The sequence below is a fragment of the Archocentrus centrarchus genome, chromosome 21 (assembly GCF_007364275.1).
Source record: "Archocentrus centrarchus isolate MPI-CPG fArcCen1 chromosome 21, fArcCen1, whole genome shotgun sequence".
Taxonomy (NCBI): domain Eukaryota; kingdom Metazoa; phylum Chordata; class Actinopteri; order Cichliformes; family Cichlidae; genus Archocentrus; species Archocentrus centrarchus.
The window spans coordinates 33,053,864-33,077,312 of NC_044366.1; the positions used below are offsets into that span (position 1 = coordinate 33,053,864).

General features: G+C 42.9%; 3 protein-coding genes and 1 long non-coding RNA gene across 15 annotated transcripts in view; 2 read left to right on the top strand and 2 right to left on the bottom strand.

Moving 5' to 3' along the window:
- Positions 1–23,449, bottom strand: part of caska (calcium/calmodulin-dependent serine protein kinase a) — a 166,849-nt gene that overhangs the window by 37,066 nt on the left and 106,334 nt on the right. For 7 of the 11 annotated variants that reach the window (XM_030759050.1, XM_030759048.1, XM_030759047.1 and 4 more), the window contains exons 6-12: positions 14,797–14,899; positions 12,267–12,442; positions 11,614–11,736; positions 9,266–9,349; positions 9,032–9,131; positions 8,659–8,676; positions 7,524–7,645 (exon numbers count right to left, since the gene is read on the bottom strand). In XM_030759050.1, coding sequence (XP_030614910.1) covers positions 7,524–7,645; positions 8,659–8,676; positions 9,032–9,131; positions 9,266–9,349; positions 11,614–11,736; positions 12,267–12,442; positions 14,797–14,899 — 726 coding nt within the window. Of the gene's footprint in view, positions 1–7,523; positions 7,646–8,658; positions 8,677–9,031; positions 9,132–9,265; positions 9,350–11,613; positions 11,737–12,266; positions 12,443–14,796; positions 14,900–19,056; positions 19,085–23,449 lie in introns of those variants that run through there. The other 4 variants (XM_030759051.1, XM_030759049.1, XM_030759053.1 and 1 more) reach the window with 2 other exon arrangements.
- LOC115801278 (uncharacterized) lies at positions 1,941–3,514 on the bottom strand. The gene is made up of 3 exons (XR_004021731.1): positions 3,429–3,514; positions 2,985–3,033; positions 1,941–2,018 (listed from the first exon to the last, which is right to left on the bottom strand). It is a non-coding gene; the product is annotated as an uncharacterized LOC115801278 (long non-coding RNA).
- Positions 12,341–18,210, top strand: gpr34b (G protein-coupled receptor 34b). 2 transcript variants are annotated; one of them, XM_030759056.1, is made up of 3 exons: positions 12,341–12,473; positions 16,548–17,097; positions 17,185–18,210. In XM_030759056.1, the coding sequence occupies exons 2-3, from the start codon at positions 16,571–16,573 to the stop codon at positions 17,744–17,746; spliced, it is 1,089 nt and encodes a 362-aa protein (XP_030614916.1). In that variant the 5' UTR covers positions 12,341–12,473; positions 16,548–16,570; the 3' UTR covers positions 17,747–18,210. The 2 variants fall into 2 exon arrangements, with proteins under 2 accessions (XP_030614916.1, XP_030614915.1); XM_030759055.1 differs by lacking the exon at positions 12,341–12,473 and adding an exon at positions 15,849–16,135.
- Positions 21,550–22,992, top strand: LOC115801275 (probable G-protein coupled receptor 82). The gene is made up of 3 exons (XM_030759054.1): positions 21,550–22,368; positions 22,540–22,674; positions 22,750–22,992. Exons 1-3 carry the CDS (start codon positions 21,550–21,552, stop codon positions 22,990–22,992), a joined length of 1,197 nt encoding a protein of 398 aa, XP_030614914.1.

Here is a 23,449-nt window from a genome sequence, read left to right on the forward strand (position 1 = left end):
AGATGGATGATCCACCCATCAATATCAACAGGAGCACTGAAGATGTTCTGGCAGCAGGTGGTGGCCCAGCACCTTACTAAAGCACTTCATGCTGGGTTTTTTTTTCCTTTGTCCATACACATTTGCAGCAAGAATGAGATGGATGCATCAAGTGGAGACATGATTAAAATTGATGTAACATTTTAAACGAGTTAAAATGAAAAAACAGTGAGTCTGATTTATCCTTCAGTCACCCTCAGCTCCATCTCTGTTAGCATCAAGTTAAATGTTTCCAGTTAGTTTTTCTCCCCTACTTCAGTTAACACCAACAAAAAAGCACAGTGTTCTCATCTCTCTGACTGAAGGACCACAGACACATGTTTATAAAAATCCCAGCCTACTAATAAACTGCACTGGTCCGCATCGCAGATGTGTATGGGTTTATTAAAGAGTCTGCATGTTTGGAGAGAAAAATGGCCCTGGAACATCGTTTAAACAAAGGCAGCAGCTGTAGCTCAAATCAAAGCAGAGGGGGGCTTTTTGGAACAAAAGACACAGGCGAGCACAGCCATCGGAAACAACTGTAACCATATACAACGCAACAGAGACGTGATGTTTGAGGAGCAACTTGTATTTTTCATTTAACCTGCTCTGCTGTGCATGAGCGGGAAGCATAACGTATACAAAGAAAAACAGTCTCAGAGGCAGACAAACTGTGTTTGTACCAGACAATTCAACTCAACCCCAAGACTCAACGCTCCTCTGTTCTCCCTCTTCCAAACACAAGCACACATCATCATCATCATCATCATCATGCAGCACAGGATGATAAACGTTAACCTAAAAAAAAAAAAATATTTTTGCATTTTGTGCACCGAGTGCTGGATGTAGCTGCTGTTTCTCAGCACAGAGAGATTCAGTTTGCTTCGAGGTCGAATCACAAGTGTTTGCAGCTGTGTTAAGAAAAGAGTGCCTTCATGGGGAGGGGGCTGAAATGCACAAACAGAAGACATCTGTGGTGTTGCACATGCCCAAAACTGAAGTTTGCAGTTATGCAGCAAAATGAATGGCTGCCTCAGATTCTTCAATTTTAATTCACATATATATAAAATAAAATATTTATTTATAAAATAATTTCAAAACAATAACACAACCGGCTTTCCCTCAGTATGACTAAAGACTAAAGTATATAAATGAAATCGGTTATACTCATTTTCAACTCTGCACGTATGTTTAAGTTGGACTTTACTAGAGCAGCTTTGCATGATTCACAGTTGAAAATAATCCTTATTTACCTAATTCTGGCTGTTGCTGCAGCACATCAGTTCATCCTCTGTCTGAAATGATCCATTTTAGCTCTCTTCCTCCTGCCTTTAAACAATCCTGCTTCTGATTGGCTGCCCTACATTGACAAAATGTTTGAACAGCAGGTGGGCGGGGCTTCTGTGTTCACAGTCTGCACCTGAGGTGACAATATTAGGGATATCTTCTCCCTCTGATATGGTCCAGAGCCAAAAGTAGAAAAATACCATCTGAATTGGAGCAGTTAGAGCAGTGTGAAGCCTGAGCTGCACCTACCTGTACATGCAAAGACCTTATTAATTCAAACTTTGCCCATGTTTAACATGCAAATCCACCACTTTAAGTATATATGTGACTGACAATAACGAAAAACTTAATAGGTCTTCTTTAAAATCTTCTGCCAGATGTTGCTTGTGGATGCTGGTGAACACCTAGATTAGCTGATTAGTTATATTAAATACTGGTTAAACATAATTATTGCCTTTGGGTCATAATTTATAGTTTTCCAAAGCACCATAAGCCACAAAATGCTCAGAATTACAATTATACAAAAAATTAAATTGCATGTAAAGAAAACAAAATACTAAATGGAAAGGAGGCTTTAACCTTTTTAATGTGAACATATTCCAGTGTTCCTCACCTCATTCCAGCTTGTTTTAAATTATCTTTCATTAAGATAATTTATATCACTGCTGGATGTCTAATTTCTTGGCAGTATCCCACGGGTGCTGGAGAATCTGGATTTTTAAAAAAGATTTTTCATTTCAGTGACCCTGAATTGGATAAGTAGATAGATAGATAGATAGATAGATAGATAGATAGATAGATAGATAGATAGATAGATAGATAGATAGATAGATAGATAGATAGATAGATAGATAGATAGATAGATAGATAGATAGATAGATAGATATTTTGTCCATTTGAGCCACGGTGAGTGTCTCAATGGAAACATCATTCAGAGCTTCGCTTTGGTTTTTCCTTTTTTTTTTTTTTTGTTTGTTTTCCACTCCCGCAGAAACACTTTGGAAACCTGCCCCTCTCCTGGCTTCCTCTTTCAGTACTGTAATTGTTTGAGTTTCTTCAGTCGGGCTTTCTCCTGCTCCTGCAGGCTTCTCTCCTGCAACATTGTCACCACTTTCTCTGCTTCACCTCCAGGTTAACATGTTTCCTTCTACAGAGAAATAGTGGTGTGGCAGCAAGCAGACTGCACATGACTGCTGGTTCAGATTCTGATTTGCTCACATATGCATGAGTATACGAGCATAACGGGGAGTGCAGAGGAGGAAGATGATGATTACAACATTAGGTAGGGCTCCATGGGCTGTGCTTCTCTCCCTGCTGTGACACCTCCAGAAAAAACACAAGAAGCCTACACAGATTGCACAAACACACACGGCACGCTCCTCAGGAAACCCTTCCAAGGCTACTGAAATAAACTCAAACGCCTGAGGGCTGAATGGTACTCAGAGCCACGAGTGTGCGCTGCTGCCCCACACTCCATCTGCAGCCATTGAGATTATATACATATTTACTGCACTGGTGTCCTTTTGCTCTCTAGGGGAGACTTGTCAACATTTTTTTGCTTTTGTTGAGAGTTAAGCGAGCTTGAGCCGACCTCTGAGGGATTTGACTCAAAAGTGTAGCAAAGACTGCAGTCTGAACAAAGGGTAAGAAAAAGAAAACAAAACAGAGATACTTACAGACATGAGGAGACGTTCGTGTGCACAGATGCAGATTTCACTGTTAAAACTGTCACACACAAACATAATTACATCGTGCCCTCGTGGTGCCGTGTGTACACGCCACAACAAACACGTGACAGTTCTTATTTTAAAATAAGAAACAGTGTGATATTGTAATTTCTTATCAGCGACAAATAAATTAAGACATCAGTTCCTTGAGGCTAACTTCTTTTCCTTGCCTCCCTCGGCTCATGAGCCTGAGGAGTTGCAGATACATGAGGAAAAAAAATAAAAATACAAATGCACTCGACTAAAGTGCCTCATTATACATGTCAAATGCGAAAAACACACACTGGGGGATGTCTGGCTGACTTCAAATTAGCTTGAGGCATGTCTTAACAAAACTCTTTTCCTGCTAACACATCAGAAAAATCCCCCCAAAAAACAGGAAGACACACTCACCCAAACGACAGCAAGTGTTGTGTCAGAAAAACACAGCCAACAGAGCGCAAACAACACATGAGCTTTCTAAACCAGGAGGCTCCATCCGTTCACTGTCTGCGGGCGACTTTGAGCTGCATGTATAGTAATGAAGGGTGTGCTTGCTGTGAATGGCACCGAGGCCTGACAATAGAAGCCGTTGTTTTTTTTCGGTGTCCGAGGCTGAGCTGCACTGCTCTGTCCTTTCCTGACTCCCCCTCCTCAGAGCGGAGCAGGGGTGTGAAACTGGGGCTGAAAAGGAGACATCTGCAGCCCTAGGTTCCCACTGACACACATATACACTTGGCAGGTCCACAAGTCTCCTGCATGCTGCTTCAGCTTACAGCCATGGGGGAAGAACAGAGTGTACACACACCTCCTCCTCAGCAACCCCCTTTTCCTCAAATGACTCCTGCGCAAGTCCCAGTAGCTTCCCCCCTCAAATGCATTCAGCCTATTTAAACTAACTTGCTTCATGGAATTTGGTCAAGAGTGCAGCCAATCACATGAGCTTGAACCACAGGGCCACAGAGTAAGTGACTGCTCACCCTCCCCTTCAGAAACTACTAAACACCTGCTGCAGAGATGCTACTCAGTGGCTCGCAGATGAAGATCAGTTTGTGTGTGCAGACTCGTTAGAGGCCAGAGGAAGAAAAGTCGCTCAGAACTGCAGTAGCTGTCTGTGCCGTTCACACAGACCACAAATCCAGCTTGTATGAACAACAGGAATTCCACCAACAGAGTAAACTGATGAAAATGTAAACAGAAATGATTTGTTGATTATTTTACAAAGATGTGCTAAAATTATATGGACAGGTTTGTTGCTACCCATAAAGAGACTAATAATCCTTGCATTATAGTCATGTTTCAAACTAAGAGTTTAACCTTAATTAGTCTCACAGGTGCCTTCAAGCTAAAGATCAAGTACTCACTTTCTGATTGCACCATCCATCACATTTTGAACAATAATGGGCTCTGTGGAAGAAGACCCAGGAGGGCTCCACCACTGATAGAAAACCACACACAAAAAAAAAGCCAGATTGGAATTTGCCAAAATGCATGTTGACAAGCCCCAAAGTTTCTGTAGAAAGTCCTTTGGACAGATGAGACAAAACTGGAGCCTTTTGGCCACTCATGCTCTCTGTTTCCAGAAGCTGTAAAGGAAAAGAAGAACACACCTACTGTGAAACATGGAGGGGGCTCGGCTCTGTTTTGGGGCTGCTTTGCTGTATCTGGTAGGAGGAACCTTGAATCTGTGCAGGGCACAATGAAGTCTCAAGACTACCAAAGCATCCTGGACTATAATAACAGATGCCATTAAACTTTTAAAGTGTTTCTTTTTGTTTAATGTAGAACGGTATCAACAAATGTGTCCGCGTCTGCACTCTGGAGTGAAAATGACTGAACATAAAAATTGGTCAAAAGTCCTGAGATCTGAATTTATCACCTGAATCCTACTTTGAGTCAAGTCCTCAGTTAAATTAAGAGAAAAGCCGAACCTGAAGGAGCAGAGCATGTGGATGTGGGTGAAGTGCGTGCCTTTAGTGCTCCCATTTATTATAAAAACACAAATTCCCCAGTATCACCGGCTTCTTGGTGATACAGACACACAAACTACAGAGAAAAAAGGAAGAGAAAGCAGAAAGGCCACAAAGAGACACAATGATGTGCTCACAGTCACACTAATCTGGAGTGCTGTCAGGCCTCCGCGCTGGGACTTTGCGACCCAGTATGGTTTGCAAATAGTGAACCAGTTGTAGGTCACCGCTCTGCTGCTGTGACCTACAGCTCGGCCATTTCTGCCAACATCCCTGAGTCACGGAAACGAGCAGCAATCGGCCGTTTGTCGAGTCTGAGCTCGCTGCTGCAAAAGCGGGCACGTGCACACGGGAGGATTTTAAGGACACATCTAAAAACAACATGACCTTTGCATCATGCCTCCAGAGGAATGAGCATCCCCGTGTGTGGAAGGAAGCTATTTATGCCTTATATTACACACGATGTCTAAATCTCATTTAAGGGGTTATTTTCACAAAGGCATCCCAAAAACACTGGTTGCGAGGTGCATCAAAGCAGCGGCCTGCGGGCCGATAATCCAGCCCGCTAAATGCTTTCCAAAAGCGCTAAGCATGCTTACAGTGGAACTCTTATGCTCGTCACCGTGATTCATGCTTATGTTAAACATATAATTGCTGAAAGCCAGTTCTTCCTATAAGTGAAAGGCTCAGGCCTCTGACTGTATGATTCAGAGAGGAGTTATCCCTCACATGTCACCATACTGGCTATGACCACAGAAGCCCCACCCACCAGCTGCTCCATCCCAAAGATGGAATTGAACTGTGAATAATGCAAAGCTGCTCTAGCAGAGCCCAAGGTTAAAAAATATGGAGCTTGAAATGAGCAGAATAGGTTTTAATATTCATGCTTGAGATTCCTTCCAGATCCCCTAAATACAGAAGTAGTGGCTACTCGATCCAAGACTTTACAACTCTGAGAATGACTGTAACAGAAATACAACATTCAGGTTACAAAGTAATCCACCTGAATATTATATCTGTACATGTATTTTTGAGACAATGTGCCAACAGCTGGTTGGTGTTTATTCACAATTTATTTTCTGTAGAAACGTGTTTACTTTAAGTCAGCCCTTCATAAGCAGTATAAAGATGTAATAAATGTTTATGACACATGATTAAGTAACATCTTAACACCTGTAAGTGGAAACTGTAGAAATGGTTTCACAGTGAAACACAGCTGTGGTATAAAGTAACACTGAATCATTCCTGCTCACATTTACATCACGGTTTTAATTAAATATTAAATGCTTTTATATCGCTCATAAACGGGAGGATTCAGCAAAATTCTGTTTTTAATGATTCAACAAGTTTAAAGAAAGGCTGCAAAACAAACACAAAAACTGTGGATCGATTTCACTTCATCGAGCTGCGTTAAGCGTTAAGCAGTAAAAGCTGATGTAAAACACCTGATCTACTCTGAAGCACCAAGGTGCAAAATGCACTCTTCATGCAGCAAACAGTATTTTAACAGGCTTTAGTGACAGCTTCCTGTCTCGTACACAAGGAAGAAGTTGGAGTTAGAAACCCCAGAAAGCATTGAAGGAGCTGCAGTAAATGATCTAAACTTAGGATTCATTTTAGGACCGAGTGCAATAATCCCTGATGTTTCTGCACCACAGCTGTTTACAGTGGAGATTGTGCAGAAGCCCACACAACTGAAAGGATATAACGATGAATTTCTGCCAGCCAGTGAAATGACTGAACTTAACCCTGTGAAACAGCTGAATGCCTTCTGTTTAAGCTTTCTATAATTCTATCTGATGCTTATTGACTATAGTGCACAATTTATGGCATACAGCAACTTCCAGGCAAAGTAAAGAAGAAACAAAGTTCAATGAATTTTCTGAAGTAATCAAAAACCTGCTTGCAGTCAGACTTGGCCACGCCTACATGAGACACCCATTATACCGCTTTCAGCACATTTACCAGTTATTAATACATATTCATATTGCGCTTAATGTGCGGTTTAATGGGTGGAGACAAATACTACAGATGTTTCTGTGCACTGTTCTTTTGCAACAGCCTGACACTGGATTATTAAATGTAAATCAGGGGATGCAACTGGGAAAAAGGCATCTGCCCATCCATCGAATGTCTGTGCATGCTGAGTGACTATGGCACGACACAGAGCTAGTTCTCAATGTGTATTTTCAGCTTAGCATCACCACAAACCAACATGCTGCAGTATTTTCCCCTCTGTGTCATCTGCATGAAACACCCATCCTTACAGGTACGCACACGCAGTCAAATGTAATCAAAAAGCAGTTCATTTTTTATATATAATCCCCACTGCTGAAGGAAAAATACGACAATAATTAAACACACACCATCTTCTGTTGTATTAAACTACACGAAGGCTCGGCTATAAATATGGCTTCAGCTACAGCGAACTACATATTCTGTTCCATTAGTTATTCATAAAGTCGAGTAGAAAGGCTGTTAGACTGAAATGTTGAAAATCACTCATTTGCTTGTGTCGCTGTTTGTGTGTGACACTTACATCGAGCAGTGTGTGTAGATGCTGGTCCTGGAAAACACTGTGGAGGAAATCTAAATCCTTTTCACTGCAGTCCGTCAGAGCGTGGATCTCCTCTAAGCTGTCCAGCACCTGAGACACGGCACCTGCAAAGCACACGCGCCACAGATCCATCAGCCACTTAGCAAATCTGGATACCTCTGCATGTGCTTCTCTAATAAACGCCAAAAACATTTTCTGAATTATTCAACCTTTGATTCAGCCCACCACAATAATGAGCTCACTTACTTATCATGCAATACTGATTCTAATCGCTTCACTTCTTTCTGCACTTCTGGACTGCGTTTGTCACATTCAGTGGAATTTCTGTTGTAACCACCTGCATTGCACACACTGTGACTTCACCACAGACCTCAAACTCCAACTTTTGTTTCAAACGGACCCAAATTATGTGGCAAGGACCATCGTCACGACAGCTGAGTCTCCAGTGGTTTATGGTCCAAGAATGCACAGTTTCCAAGCGGCGTGTCAAGTTAGGAGTGAGGCTTGGAGGGTGCTCATAGATCTAACATTCCCAGAGCTGTCACACAGCTCATTTAAAAAAAAAAAAAAAAAAATTAAGTTAAAAGAAATAATTTTTTTGGCTACCACGAGAGAATCATGGCTCACTTTACTCATCAGATCTGCCTCAGTGAAGCAAAATCCGCTAAAGAAAGTCAACTTGGGAGTCCACCTCTGTAGAGGAGATCCAGGACACAGCGCAGATGCACCGTGCAGCCGGACAGAAGGTAGTGGTCCAGGAGGTGCACGAGAAGATGTTTAATTGAGAGACTGAATTCATCTAATCTCTGGTAACGTTTATGGGCCGACTGCCAAAACTTCGCGATCACACCCACTGCTGAGCTGATATTTACGTGTGTGGTTGTAAATATAAAAAAACTGCCAAACACACTTCAGCCAACATGTACACTTCACACTACCATACGCTTGGACGCAACACCTGTTTATTTTTAGGTGGCGTAAAATGGCCTTAAAATAGCAAAAAGATACACAATTATTTGTGTAGAACACATAACAAAGGTAGTTACACAAACAACATATTTCAAAGTACCAAGAACAGCTAATAATCACAGCACAGAGAGAACAAACAGATACCTACGCTCTGCTGCCAGCAGTCCTAGCAGGTGGGAAGCATTAAGAGAAATACACAAACAAACACAAACGTTTACACTTTGCATATGCTGCCATCAACATTTAAACACAGAAGCAGTTTTATTACAAGTGAGCTGTAAAGTTAACACTGCAACTTCTATTAACCCCCATAACGGGATAATCAGCAGATCCTCTGAGCGTAGTTTGAACAGTTTCTTTTGCGTACATTTAAGAGCTGGTGGCACGTAATACCTCGTGCAGCGCCTTACAGAGAAAGCAGAACTCAAACAGGGGAAAAAAAAAAAAGAGGAAGGAAATTTGTGTGCTTATTTAGACAAAAGTGCAACAAACAGGAGTCTGAGTTCTGCATCTTTGTGTACCTGAGGATGTGGGATCGTCGGAGAAGTCGTGGAGCTCCTCAGGTGGGTCTCCGTAGAAGGAGTTGAACTTGTGACTGGACACTGCGGCCAGCACGGCCCCCTGAAACCGCAGCGGGAGCATCAACATGTGCATGATGATCAATACACACCAAGATGATATCATGACCCGAAGCCTCAAACATTACAAGGCTTTCACAGTGCATGCGAGGGGAAATGTGGGTAAATGATGTAAACCTTGAGCTTCCTCCTGGCGTTGAACTTTCTCAGCTGCTCCACGGTCTCCGGGAGGTGGATTTTGTAGGCGTACCGGTCCCTCTCCTTAGAAAGGCAACACAGAAAGGAAAACTGCTCACACAAGCTCAAACTGATTTCACACATAAGGATGACTTTGCTGCTCAGCCTCGTTTGCCACTGTCATTCTGGCATGGAGCATGCACGTTTGTAACAGAAACCCTGCCAGTCAGGGAAGGTCAGATGAAAGATGCTGTATTAAAGGACAGGTATGGACTAAATAATGGATTTACACCTTGAATTAAAATGCTTTCTGTACCTGGAGAAATTAACTGGACAAGGGAAAAAAAAAAAAGTTGTAAATGCATGCAAAATGCATTGGGATCAGAAGAATATCAGATCAGCTATTCCACATTTGGAGGCTGTCTGAGTCGCGCTGTGATCAGATCCCAGCTCGAGTAAACAGTCTGCACAGCGTTCATACTCGGAAGAAAAAAAAGAATCCGCCTAGGAGGATGAAGGGTCGTCCATCTCCACCTCTTCTTGATAACTTCAGCAAGCTTTGGGAAGTCAGCCAGTCCTCTCTAATGAACGTGCCTCAAATGAAATTTAATTTAAAAAAATTTTAAAAAATCAGCATATTTTGCTTCAACATCATCTGTCTTCACTACACTTTTTAACTTTTCTTTTGCAAGTCTGATAAAATTGCCCCTCCACTAATTTAATATTCCTGAAACTTTGCCAGGCTCATGATGCACAATCTCCAAATCAGTGGAGCAAAAATCTTATTCTATTTCACACATTTCTCCCCCCCAAAACTGGCACTTACATTACCCACAATGCAACCGCTGACAGTTCAGTTGAAGGCTAAAGCAGAATTTAAAGTACTGCTTTAAATTTGCACTGTAGGCTTTCCAGATAAGTGACCACATGTTGCAGCGATGTGGCCTGCAACTGTGATCGGTTCCCTCGCTAGTAACATGTTCTGCAAACACAGTATTGATTAGCATACGCAAATCTGCCAGTGTAGATTTAAGTTCTCACATTTTCACATTCACATTTTCTGCATACACACTCTGTCCTTAAGTCTCTCCTCCTGTGCTTCAATTTGTGATGGCAGAGCGAAGCACCAGCAGCTGTGTGGCCCGCTGCTCGTGCAGTGGAAATGAGGAGCAGGCCACTCAGCTGCAGCTTTTTTGGATGTTTCTTAATTTTCAATATCTGAACAGACGTTGGTGTGCAAAAGTTGTCAAATGTAGCTGGGTGTGATGTAAACCAGTGGTAAACCTGTAAAATGTGTGTGTATATTTAAAGCCATCAGTCTATACCAGTCTATATGTGGAAAAGTTAAAGCTACAAAAAAACCCCAAAAACACTGCAATGTGTTTATAAAGTATTGTTCTGATGAGAACAATAAATCACACACGCTTGCAGACAGGCTGCTGTAAACAAAAATGTTTCCCAGAACCTTATTAAATAATGTGGTTCTGGCTAATTAGTCACATGGCGCTGCTGCCTCGCACTGTTTGTGTTGCTGTCAGGGTGTCTGAAAGCTGCAGTGGGAGCTCTGCCACACAAACGCTGCAAGACGCACTGCTGCAAATCTATTTCAGGTTTAAAAAAAGCACTGCCATTAATGTAACCTGGTCAAGTTGCAGCTGCACTAATTTAATATAATGTAGTGTTGAATTCCGGTTAGGGTTAACACACTGCACAACTGTGTGTGCTTACCTGATATTCTGCTAAAATGGGACGTGGCGTGACATCGGGGAATGTAATCAACGCTAAACGGCGTCTTTTACACTGCTCCAGCTCGGTCTCACAAACACTGATTTGCCTGAATCTCAACAAATCAGGGACACCTATAACAGCCTGAAACGCAGCGCTGAAGCAGGGGGTGTTCAAACTCAGACATCTGATTGATGTGTCAGACCACTCCCAGACAAATCCCAAGTCTCCTGGCAGAATTGTCAAGAAATCATTTTTAAGTACCCCTCCATCCCTGCCCACAGAAGAAGACACAATAAAAGCTTTTTTTCTGACAACACATGACGAGCACCAACACCACTGAGCCAGCACTTCCTGTCATTGCTTTCCTGCTTGAAGAGCTGACTGATCACTGCGTGACGACTTCAGGCGACGCGGCATTACTATTCCACTCCTGTGTCAAAAAAAAAAACAGGCTAAAAGTTTCACAAAAGTCAAACTTTGGATGCACGTCAGTGCACGCTCACCATTCTTCAAAGCAGAAACACCCCCAGCGTAACGGTCAAAATATATCAGTTTGTCAAATCAGATTGAAAGATCTAACAACGCCAACATTAAGGAATGGCCTCGGTGCCCTGCAGTACCTTGAGCCAGGGGTGGTTAAGAGCCTCGTAGACTGTGATTCTCTCAGCGGGGTCTAGCATCAGCATGCGCCTCACCAGGTCCTTAGCGCTCTCTGAGATGTGATTCCACTGGCGGGGATTCATCTACACACATAAAAATGCAAAAACGGGAAAGCGAAAACTTAAGTGTCATCCTGTGATCATCCGAGTGTCCCTGTGCTGCACGTGCTGCAGCCTCTGGGGCTAATAACTGAAGCCAAAGTGGAGGATCCAAAAACCGCAGTTCACAGACCTCCATGTTAAAATGCTGAAATCAAGTGGTGAAATTAACATGTTTATAACCTAGTATAAAAAACAGTTTTCATCTCTTTTCCCCCAGGACTTAAGCAAGTGTGTGACAGCGTATTCGATTCAATTACATTTTATTTGTATAACCCAATATCACATATAGAACGTGTAATAAATTTAAGTACTGATGCTGTAGAGCTGTTTTACAGGAGACCAGTTAAAAGCAAAACAGCTTTAAAACATCTTACATGTAAGCCACGAATCCACTTCCACAGTGTGTTTGCTCCTAAGGTGGTGGCTGTTGTCTTTATAAGTTTTATGGCGCACACATCTGAAGCTTTCTGGTACTCTGTGGACTGTGGCTGTTCTTTGAATAGAGCCCTGACCTTGTATTTGCCCTTGCAGATGGCTTCAAACAGACGCTCCTTGGTGCCGTAAAAAGGGAGGCACCCCGAGAGGAGGATGAAGAGGATAACACCGCAGCCCCACACGTCCACAGGTTTACCGTACGGCTCTCTCTTCACCACCTCCGGGGCCATGAAGTGAGGAGTTCCTACGCGACCTGGAGTCACAAACAGAGAGGGCAAGTTCAGGTAACAGTTAAGAAATGAAAAAATGAAAATCTAAAATTACAAACAGAGACTCTCTTATTAGTTCCTTAATCGTTTCTATGCTTATGCTTGTTGAAACAGAAAAGGAAGTGTTGCTAGTTTTACTTCCTTTCTTGCTTTTCCTAACTACTAAATACCTGAAGGTTCTGCATCACAAACAAACTGCATTTTGAGTGGTCAGCCACTTGTTTTCAACTAAAAAGAGGAAATGACCTTTAACTGTGTCTTAACTTCACATTTCTGATGGAAACTTGAGGAACCACATCGTTTTCATACTTTGCAATGTGCAGTATTCCTAAATTTTGATCTTCTGACTCCAAAGTTCTCAGCAGCTGATACTGTCTACTGCTTGCATTCCCTGTCCTGAAGCTGAACTGAAGATGTTGCAGAGTCGGCGTTGGCGGTGCTGCAGAATGAGGCTTGTTGAATCTCTTTAGTTTCAACAGGCAAACAGGCAGTTAACCAGCTGAGCAGTAAAGAGTTTTTAATTCCCACCAACCTCTGAGGACTTAAGGAATGCTACGACTGCTGACACTGTGAGTTTTCTACTTGACGGTGTGCTTGGCAGTCTGGGCCTTTGTTGTACAAAACCTGACCCACAAAGTGGGTAACACTGGCTCCTCTGTATGGGACATCAGTGACTGTCCAGAAGCTACTTTTGGGTCAGAAAGAACTGGTGAGGATCAGCATCAGCACCGACTCAAACACAGTGCTGGTGTTGGTCAGCATTCCATAAAGGAAGCTCCTTTGTCTCCTGACAAAGACTGGATCCTCCCACAGACACTCGGAGCTTTACTCAGACTTGATTTGATTTTTTCAGCTGTCGATCACGTACAGTAATGATGACTTCAGAGTAGTTTGTGTGCAGAGAGATGGTGACCTCTCAAAAATAAAAATCTTAAATTTAAGTGTGACAGCGCTCCATTTAAAGGTCAGTTAGGCGGTCAGTTTTTGGCATGACTGAACACAAACTAACGCTGCTTTAACACGGCGTCATTCAAGTGCTCTTAGAGTAAAGCGGGATTCTGCAGCTCCTCTCAGCTTTGCTTTAAGGCTTTACAAAATCCAGCCTGTGATGGGACACGCTGCCCAGCTGCAGGTGTTTTAAGGCCACATCAGGTGAGGTAGTCTCCATGTGCTCTCACTGTGTCGTCTTTTGCAGGATATGTAATTGTGGAAAATATCCCTCCATTACTCACTCACAATTAATTTATTACAACTGGGAAATGGCATGGTTATATTAAGAAGTATTACCCATTCTGCTGTCTCCTCATTTGTCCTGCTTTAACTACGGTGATGAAGATGAAACACTTTAAATCTCACCTTTATTAAAGCATCCAGGACCTCTGAGGTCAGATTCATTCAAAATATCAAAATGAGGAGAAAAACAATGAAAACTGAGTTACGCTACACCCATTAATTCACTCTTACAAAGTGTTTCACACAACTAACGAAGCACCGTGACGTTTACAGGTCATCTGTGGGTTCAACAACTGTTCAAAGTTTAAAATATATCCACAGATCAGGAAGGCAGGTTATAATAGAGCATAATGCAGACTTGATTTTCCTTCCATAAAGGATGCTCCAATGTATCCTCTGCTAAAGAACATAAAGAATAGCTTCTGGGTCATTTCACTTTGTGAGGAGCTTTGCAAACTGACCATTTCACTGCAACTAAAGTCTTCTTTGGGAGTGAGATGAGTTAAGCACAGCCAGACGAGTGCATTTGGCTCTGTGAAGCTAAATGCACTCGTCTGGTTGGAGGGACTCGGGACAGATTTCTGCCTGCTGTAGTTTTAAGTGGCTAATTTATGAATTGGTGTGCATGAATAAACAATTCAAATAAAGTCCCGCCTATAACTGTTTTCATTATGGCAAATTAGAAGTGTAAAAATAAGCTGCTGGCATAAAAAATAAGCTTCTTTGGTACATGGGTATATGACTGCTTATTTACATTTGGTACACTGGGGAAGTCAGACTAAGTTATATCAGTGTGTGCTGTGGCTACGTGTTTTTTCCACATCTGTTTTAAATTCATGTTTATTATCATCATCATTATAGACCATGTCCTTCAAGTTCTTGAGGGTTTAAATGGTCTCTTTAATATTAAAGACAAATAATAATAAAATTCAATCAATTACGAAGTCTCTTTAACCCACTGTGACGCTGCAAATTTTCCACAAATCAGAAAACAGCTTCATTTTCAAAAAGTGCACAGTAATATCAGTAATACTCATGACTGTCCTCAACAAACGGTGAAGAGGCGGGAAGGGAGAATGCCGCTGCGTTGTGGTGTTTACTGTACCTCCTGCCACCAGTCCCGACTCTCCGAGCTGGATGGCCACTCCGAACCCGCCCAGCTTCACTGGAGCCGAGTTCTCTTTGGACGCCAGCAGCACGCAGTGAGGCTGAGAACGACACAACAGAGCAGGGAAGAGAGACTTTAGCTGATTAAAGAGTGCAACTCTCCTATAAATAACAAAGACACACCCAAACCACCACCTACCACGGCCACACGCACAAATAGCCAAGAGTGTGGGAAGATCATAGAACCATATGGATTTTAAGGTTTATATACTACATTTACTTTTGCTCCTACTGCGTCCAAGCTGTCACCTACGACAGACGCAAAAGAAGAAATATTAAACCTTAAACACAGATCGATATTTTCCTCCTAAGCATCAAAGTAATGCGATCGCATTTCAGTCAAGAAGTTTTTCACATCTGTGACACGCATTTAGAGTTTCACAGCTCGCTTCATTTGCATTTGTGGTTGTACGTCGCGTCCCTTTTATCATACCATCTAATTTTGTGGTTAATTCTGCATTTATTCCTGTACATGTTTGAAACAGCTGACAGAAGCTATTTTACCTGCAGCCTTGCTGCTGCACAGACTTACACTTCTGGCTTTTGCTCAGACCTTTCCAAATTCTTGGCCGTGAATAATTCCTGCCAAGTTTTCATCAGCTCGGGTGACGAAACGTGGCCGTGCTTTCCTCTGAGGGAACTCGTTTCATTCATGTGAGCACATCAAGTGCTATTTTGGGGAACTTTTTCTTTCACAGGTTGGCTACACTCTGCAGATTCTTCCAATAATCAGAGCCCAAAGTAAAAGGCACTCGTGTGTGTGTGTGTCTATATATATATATATATATATATATATATATATATATATATATATATAGACACACACACACACGAGGAGCATGCCCCGATGTGTGTAATCAGAAGGTCATCTCTCTCTCTCTCTCTCTCTCTCTCTCTCTCTCGGCTTTGCTTCTGCGTAGTGGTTGGGGGGGACCACAGTCTGAAGTTGTCTGTATGCAGCATTGCCGCATTCTGCACTTCAACATTTCTGACTGCACAGCTGGAGGCGGCTGCTTCTCATAACACAATTAGGGAAGCCAAGAAAAAAGAAAAGCAGCTGACTCTACGCAGTACTGTTTAATATCTGGTCACTGTGAGATGGACTACAGGAGAAACTCGAACTCGCAGTGACACAAGGGAAGCGTCTTCAGCTTCATCGGTTTTTCCAGGGCAGCAAATTTAAGTGTGTATGTGAGATTGGGGACTTATCCTCACCTTCCACACCATGCTTTCACAAAGAAACGAATATGCTTTCTTCCACAAACTTCAATGACTCGGTGAGTGTTTTGACAAGTTCCTCTTTGTAAATTTAGCTACAGACTTTGGTTTTCTACACTCTGTGTAAGACAAGCATGCTGAGCTGTGAGGAAAATAAGTAGTTTCCTTTGACTGCTACTTCAATTACTGATCTTTTGATAGTACTCCTTGGCAGTAATCGGACTGAGCTCATAGTCATCATTGCAAAACTGCTTGGTTGTGTGTGCTCAAAAGATACTAAAGAAATCACGCACAGCTTATGAATCGCATGTTTCTGGGGCCTTCCAGGTCCTGAGGGTACGATGGTCAGACTGTGTTTTACATCACTAGAAAGTGTAGGATTAAGCCACCACACAGAGAGTCCAACACGTTCCCAAAGTGTACTGAAAGTTAACAAAATATTCCATGTGCTCCTCCCCCATCTGTTTGCAGAACTGCTGATCCCAAACATCACCATGACAAAGAACTTCTCCTGTAAGACCCCAAATACAAACCTAACCTTAACCTTCATCGACCCTTGTGGAGATGACAATGCGCTGCAGGTCCCGCTGGCCATGAGCTACTCTATAATCTTTGTCCTGGGTCTGGTGGGGAACGTGGTGGCTCTGTGGGTTTTCTTCTGTGTCCACTCCAAGAAGAACTCTGTTCGGGTGTTCCTCATAAACGTAGCACTCGCGGACCTGCTGCTGGTGGTCTGTCTGCCATTCAGGATACTCTATCACAGCCAAGGTGACAAATGGAATCTGGATCCCACGTTGTGTAAAGTAGTGGGCCACGTCTTCTACATGAACATGTATATTAGCATCACTCTGCTGGGGCTGATCAGTGTGGACCGCTACTTTAAGCTCCACCGGAGCGTAGGCGTGCGGCACAAAATATGTTCCCCAAAGTTCAGCTTGGCCCTCTGTGCTATCGTCTGGATTGTGGCCATTTCTGTCATTTTAGCAATGGTGATATCAAAGAATCCCTCTGATGAGCAAAGGTCAGTAAAAAACTTTCAAATCTCTTTTTCCCACCTAAATGTCTGAAGTGGCCAACTTATCCGACACGACTTATTTTCTGTTTCCAGGTGTTTCCACTACAAGAAGCTGGATGATAAAAAGTGGAGAGCCTACATCAACATGTGTGTGGTGGTCCTCTTTTGGTTAGTCTTCATCTCTCTGATGGTGTCCTATGGGAAGATCGCCCTCAAGCTGCTGAGGACGTCACAAGCCAGTCCAGATCTGCCCAATGCGACCCACTACGCTCGAACCGCCAAGAAGTCCTTCTTCATCCTCGTTCTCTTCTGTATCTGTTTCGTGCCTTATCACATGGTCAGAGTGTTCTACATAAAAACGCAGATCACAGATACTTCGTGCTTCTGGATGTGTGTTGCTGACAAAACCAATGAGGTGGCTCTGCTGTTTTCTGCCCTCAACAGCTGCCTGGATCCTGTCATGTACTTCCTGTTATCCTCTTCAGTGAGGAAGGAGGTTCTGCGCTTGGTGAACAACGTGCTCTGTGCACGAGACGTCGCAGCCATCAGTGGGAGCAGCTCCACTGTTGACATGGATGGTAGGAGTGGGAGGACTAATGTGGGACAGCCAAACACCAGTTTAATTAGTAATCTAAAGGTAGGAAGCAGTTTCTAAATCCCACACAGCCGGGTCGAAAATGTACTCCGATGCAAACAGCCTCCATCTTTTGGGATGTAGAAGCCAGCAGAAGAAGAGGAGAGCAGCAGGACTTTCAGGGTTTGCTGCTCTTCTCTGTGTGTACCTTTATTTGATGCCTTTAAACTGAGGCTTGCTTTAAAAAGGACTTTTAAAGGAAGAACTTCAGGATCCATCAACAAAATCCAGACTCAGACTCTGCTATTTGAGTCAGCTTGTCCTAAGATTTGCCCTATGGTGATGCATTTGTGTCATGATGAGAGTGGGTTCTTCCAGGATGACTGTGATCCTCCATCTATAAGACTTTGGCCTTTGGATTTTGGCTCTCATTAAACCCCAAATGAGGGAATATCTTTTGGGAGAATGGTATTTTATCCCTTCTAGGGAGCTCCAGAAGCTTCGGAATCAGTGCCGAGGAGCACTGAAGCTGGTGGTCCAGCAACTTACTGTGGCTTTTTTTTTTTTTTTTTTGCCATAACTGGGTTCACTGTGGGTATTATACACAAGTCTGCTCCAACTCTCCACTCAGAAGCACAACAAGTAGACCAGACAGGAGCAAAACATTGCAGCAGACAACAAAACACTGAATTTCCGAATCCTAATGGCTCCAAATAATGCAGCGTTTCACTCAGTCATGGAAGTTCACACTAACTTGTGGCTAGAGTGCTCTGAGTGGGTTTTGGTGGGCAGCATTTGTGTTCATTTGTAAAAATCATTAAGAAAAGCAGCCTGAGACAAACACCACACCTTGTATGAAAAGAGTTTCTGGATGCAGAAGGATGTTCATGTCTGCATTAGTTTAATATTTTCTTGAGAACACTGTAACCACGTCTCACAATTTTTGTTATTTCAAGTTGATGCGCATTTCTGAAGTTATGATGTGAAATGTCCGATTTTGCCTGCTCACTGAATCCTTCCAAAGAATTCTCCTGTCCCTGGAAAAGATTTCATGAAAATCGATTTTGTAATGTTATGAATAATCCTGCTGAGTAAAACAAACCACACTCATGCAACCTCTCTGACTACAGGACGTTTGAATCCAGCCTACATATCAGTGACGTCACAGTAAAGCTGACATGCAACACAAACAGCAAATGCTGCGCTGTGTATTTGTGACATTTCCTGTTTTCAGACATCATCTGCAGCATCGTTTTAATGTTTGGATCCAAACTGTTTCAAAGTAAACAAAAGTTTTATATTTGCATTCAGCCAATTTCATGGAAGACAACATTTTCAATTATGGCATGACAAGCAAAAATAAATAATATAAATATGTATATCTCCCTGACCCTTGATGCAGTTCTCATTTCCCAGCGTGGCCCTTAGTGAAACAGAGTTCGACCCCTCCTGCTCTGAACTGCAGTGAGAGGTGTTTGACTATGAAAGATGTGACTGAAAAACAGAAAAAGCAAAAACACTTCAGAGAAGCAGGAGCGCTTTGATGGGCTTATCTTGATAACAGATTACGCAAGTAAATAATCAATTCATCACTTCAGTCATGGGTGAAACTGTGAACTTGATCGGGGACTTTTTGTGCAGGGAGCAGCAGTTCCTTTCATGTTCTTCTGCTACATTAATCTGGTATAACCAGTGATAAACATGTGACAGAAACCACAATTAAAATTACATATCGAGGACAGACCACATGCTTTCCCACCTTTCCTCTCACTGCATGTGTCAAATCAAGTTGTCAAGTACTGTTAAACTATAAAGTGAGCCAGTGCGTGACCCTGCAGACGACCGGAGTACCACATCTCACTAAGAAAGAAGTGACGGAGAGATGATGTTGCAGACTAGATCAAAGCCTGAATCTTTACAACAAATTATGATAGTGATAACAAGCTAAGAGAAAAACCCAGAGGAGCTCTTACTGAGATGAAAGCACTCTTCACAGGACAAAAGTCCTTTTACGTATCACAAAGCTCTGACATTTTCAGAAGGCTGCATCCAAAGTTTGTACTGTATCTCGATGTGATTTGTTCTCTCAAATTCATATTAATCTGCCAAACTGTGCTTTTCTAAATTTACAAAGTTAAATGAAACAGCCACTCAGTGTTTATTATGGAGGGTGTCCGTTATTATGCAAGGGGAGTGACACATGTGAGAAGCCTTTTCTGCTTCTCATCTAGAACGGCAGCGCCACCCCAAGGCAGAGCAGAGACAGTGTTCTGACGGGTTTACAGCCCAAGCTGATCACCGCGTGCAGTTAGGACGAAGGTTCAAACGGAAGGATGGAAACTCATTTGCATGAGAGAAAATAATGTATTGTCAAGCTGAATCAGTGACTTGAAAACTTAATATGCATTTCTTTGCAAAAGCTAAACAACACATCAAATTTAGAAAGAAGTGGAAGGAAAACTGCTCACATAATAAATAAATTAGGGTTCAGGAAAGGATCATATCTATTATATCTATTGTTCCTTATTCTCAAACCCCACACAGGATGCCTTATGTATGTAAATGAGGAAGCTGGGACAAGTGTGCAATAAGAGAGAACACCACGCCCCCCTCAAAAACAAGTCACAGTATTTACAATAAAGCTCCACTGTGACGAGAAGGACACTGCAGAGACGTGGTGTGGTCATGCCTACTGTTAAAAACCGCTGCTGCTACCTTCACCTCACAATTATTCATATGCTGGAGTGTTCCTGCTGTTTGATGCCAGCATCCTTTTATGAAAGATCTCAGAGGACAAGTTATTGGTATGTATTACAACCCAAAATCATATTTGTGTGATGCTGTTTATCAAGTACTTATTAGTCAAATGTTGCCTTTTATCATTTATAACATACCTGAAATATTAACTTTTAATGGGGTCTGATTTCCAGATAGTCACAGATGAATACAAGATGTTCAAATTTTGTTCTTAGCAAAATTCCACACTGCTGCTTTTCCGGAAGATTTACACTTCCTCACATAAACTCACACTAGGAGGAGCGTGGGCTTTGCTCAAAAGCACAAGCTGCGACCTGAACGTACCTATAACAGAGATGTTGGACGTTCAAGGCATGAGCAGCAGTGTGAATGTCACTGACATCGTGTGAAAACCAGCGGAAACTTACTACTGAACAAATGTCTTTAGTGCTCTGTGGAGCTTTTACACATGAGCAGATCAGTTTCTTTAGCCATCCCTGTAAAATTTGTGTTTCTAAAAGCAAGACGTTTTCAGTACTGCCCGCGCTCCAGGCAGAGATCTCAGATGTAGAACATTATAAATAATATAAATTATAAATTAGGCTGCACTTTAGCCACATGCTAACAAGCACATTTTGGGAGGAAATTAAAAGATGCTAACTTTCAAACTTTTTAATCCTAGATGTGCTACACGTCTAAAACCGCTTCCTGTTATAAGCATTCCCATTTTTCCATGGGGTGTGGCACACAGGTGAAAACGCTGTGAGAAGGGGTGCATGTTAGCATCACCCAAACACCAAATGCAGATTTTACAGTTTTACACTGGTGGCCATTTGCATGGTTCTTTGGCCACACAGCAGCAGAAATGTAGCAACATGTCAAAGCCACGAATGCACTGACATGCATGTAATGCATGCATGTTAGCTAGTCATCACTGCCATTTAGAAGTCTTTAATTGTAATATGTGGCTATCCGAGCTACCAAGATATTTAATATATGTTCTGATTTTGCAGCTAAAAAGTACGACAACACATCACTGAACAGACTGATATGAGACTTCTTCATAGAGACTCTGAACTAACTGCTCATTTGTTGATGGTTCAAGAAAAAAAAAAAAGCTTGATGTCTTCTGTGTTCCAACAGGTCAAATGGAGGGCACATTTTCACCACGTAACACCTCCTCCTCTGCCTGTGATTTCTCCCTCTGCCCCACTGGTGTAACCTTCTACTTCCTTCCCTTCATCTACACGCTCCTCTTCGTCACTGCTCTCCCAGGAAATGCACTCTCTCTCTGGGTGTTCCTGCGGTGCATCTCCACCATCTCCCCCATTCACATATACCTGTGCCACCTGAGTATCTCCAACCTGTTGCTGTCCTTCACCTCACCCTTCCTTGCAGCCTACTATGCCCGAGGTTCGGTCTGGAGTCTGAGTGGCGTCCTGTGTCAGCTCGTCCTGCACGGCATCACCCCGGTGCTCCATGTTAACATCTACATAAGCCTCATGATCCTCACCTGGGTGGCCCTCAGCCGCTTTGCGTCCCTCATCCAGAACACCCACGCCTCGAGGCCCAGCGCCTGCACCACCCTGCTGCCACACATCTTCTTCACGAGTCTCAGAAAGGTGTCCTTTGCCAACACTGTGTGCATCATGGTGTGGCTGATATCAGTAGGGTGCATTGTGCCAGTGAGTGTTTATTACTCTGTGAACGAGGCTGTGAGCAACACCACCAAAGCTGAGGAATTAGGACATGTGGAGTTGTGCTACAGCCCTGCTGTGGAGCTAGGAGGCAGCCTGTCTAGGACTGCCACTGTGGCCATTATAACCTTCTTCTTTATGCTGTACCTGCTGGTGCTGCTGTCCTACATGACGGTGTTGAGGCATATCAGACGCTCGCGGCGCAACACAAACGTCGCAACCTCCCAGAGCCTGCTGAGGAGGGTGCTCCGAAACATTGTGGTCATCCAGGTATGAGTAATCTTATACTTTAAAATAATGTTATTGTGAAGTACCTTATTTCCCTCCTCGAGTCAAATAAAATTCCATCACGCGTCACATATTTCATTTAGTCTGATATAAAAATAGAACTGGCTCTCTGTGGCTTGCTGTTTGACTTTGTTTTAAACCGACTCCACGCAGGTCATTCTTTCTGTCTGCCTGCTGCCGTACCACATCTTCAAACCCATCTTCATTTCTCTGGTCCATGAACAACTTCCATGTTCCCCCACCCAAGAAATCTTCAACAGCTGCCACCCACTCTCCAGCATTATTGAGGTGACTACATTTCATCTACAGATTAAAGTTATGGCAGAATGCGTGATGACAACTTTCTTTCTCCTCCTCCTTCAGCTAAAGAACTGCCTGTTTCTCCTCGCTGCAATAAGAAGCTCAACCGACCCTGTCATGTACCTCGTGCTGGACAGGTCGTTTCGTCATCAAACCCTCACACTTTTAAGGTGCAACCAGAAAAACTCCAGAACAGGGCAGCCGTCCTGCTCAGTTACAGGAAGTGCCAATCAGAAGCTTGAACAGCAGAAGGAGGAAAATGCGGTTTCTGGCACTATGGAGATCAGTCATGCAAGTGTTTTGTAGCTGAGATTCATAATCTTTTGAAAGTCTTGATAATAAAAAAAAAAAAAAAAAACATGTATGGAAGGAAACCATCAAAACTTTATTTTGAGTTAAAGTTTCTACTTATAAAACAACTTGTGTGGCTCAGTCCGAGCGGTGACGCCAAGCGGTGACAGAAATGGGCTGCGTGACGGCGTTCCCGGCGGTTATACTGGTACCTTTATGACTCTCCTGCTGTGGCTTCAGCCATCACTCTGCTGCGAGGGTGCAGAGCTGCACCAGGATAACAGAGCACCAACAACAGATCGGTCCACACGGCTCTTACAGCAGCGCCCATACATGCAGAAAATATGCATTATCAGGTGACCCTTTATGGCACCAGAGCAGCCTAAAGGAGCTTCAGTTATCAGCTTTTATCACTTTGTTTACACTTGTTTATGGAGCTCTGTGAAATATCTGCTATTGTTTTGTGATAACC

Excerpts from the sequence above, each read along its gene's own strand:
- LOC115801275 (XM_030759054.1), top strand. The coding sequence starts at position 21,550 with ATGGAGGGCACATTTTCACCACGTAACACCTCCTCCTCTGCCTGTGAT. Across the intron at positions 22,369-22,539 it reads GAAACATTGTGGTCATCCAG|GTCATTCTTTCTGTCTGCCT; the intron begins GTATGAGTAATC and ends GACTCCACGCAG. Across the intron at positions 22,675-22,749 it reads CACTCTCCAGCATTATTGAG|CTAAAGAACTGCCTGTTTCT; the intron begins GTGACTACATTT and ends CTCCTCCTTCAG.
- gpr34b (XM_030759056.1), top strand. The coding sequence starts at position 16,571 with ATGACAAAGAACTTCTCCTGTAAGACCCCAAATACAAACCTAACCTTA. Across the intron at positions 17,098-17,184 it reads AATCCCTCTGATGAGCAAAG|GTGTTTCCACTACAAGAAGC; the intron begins GTCAGTAAAAAA and ends TTCTGTTTCCAG.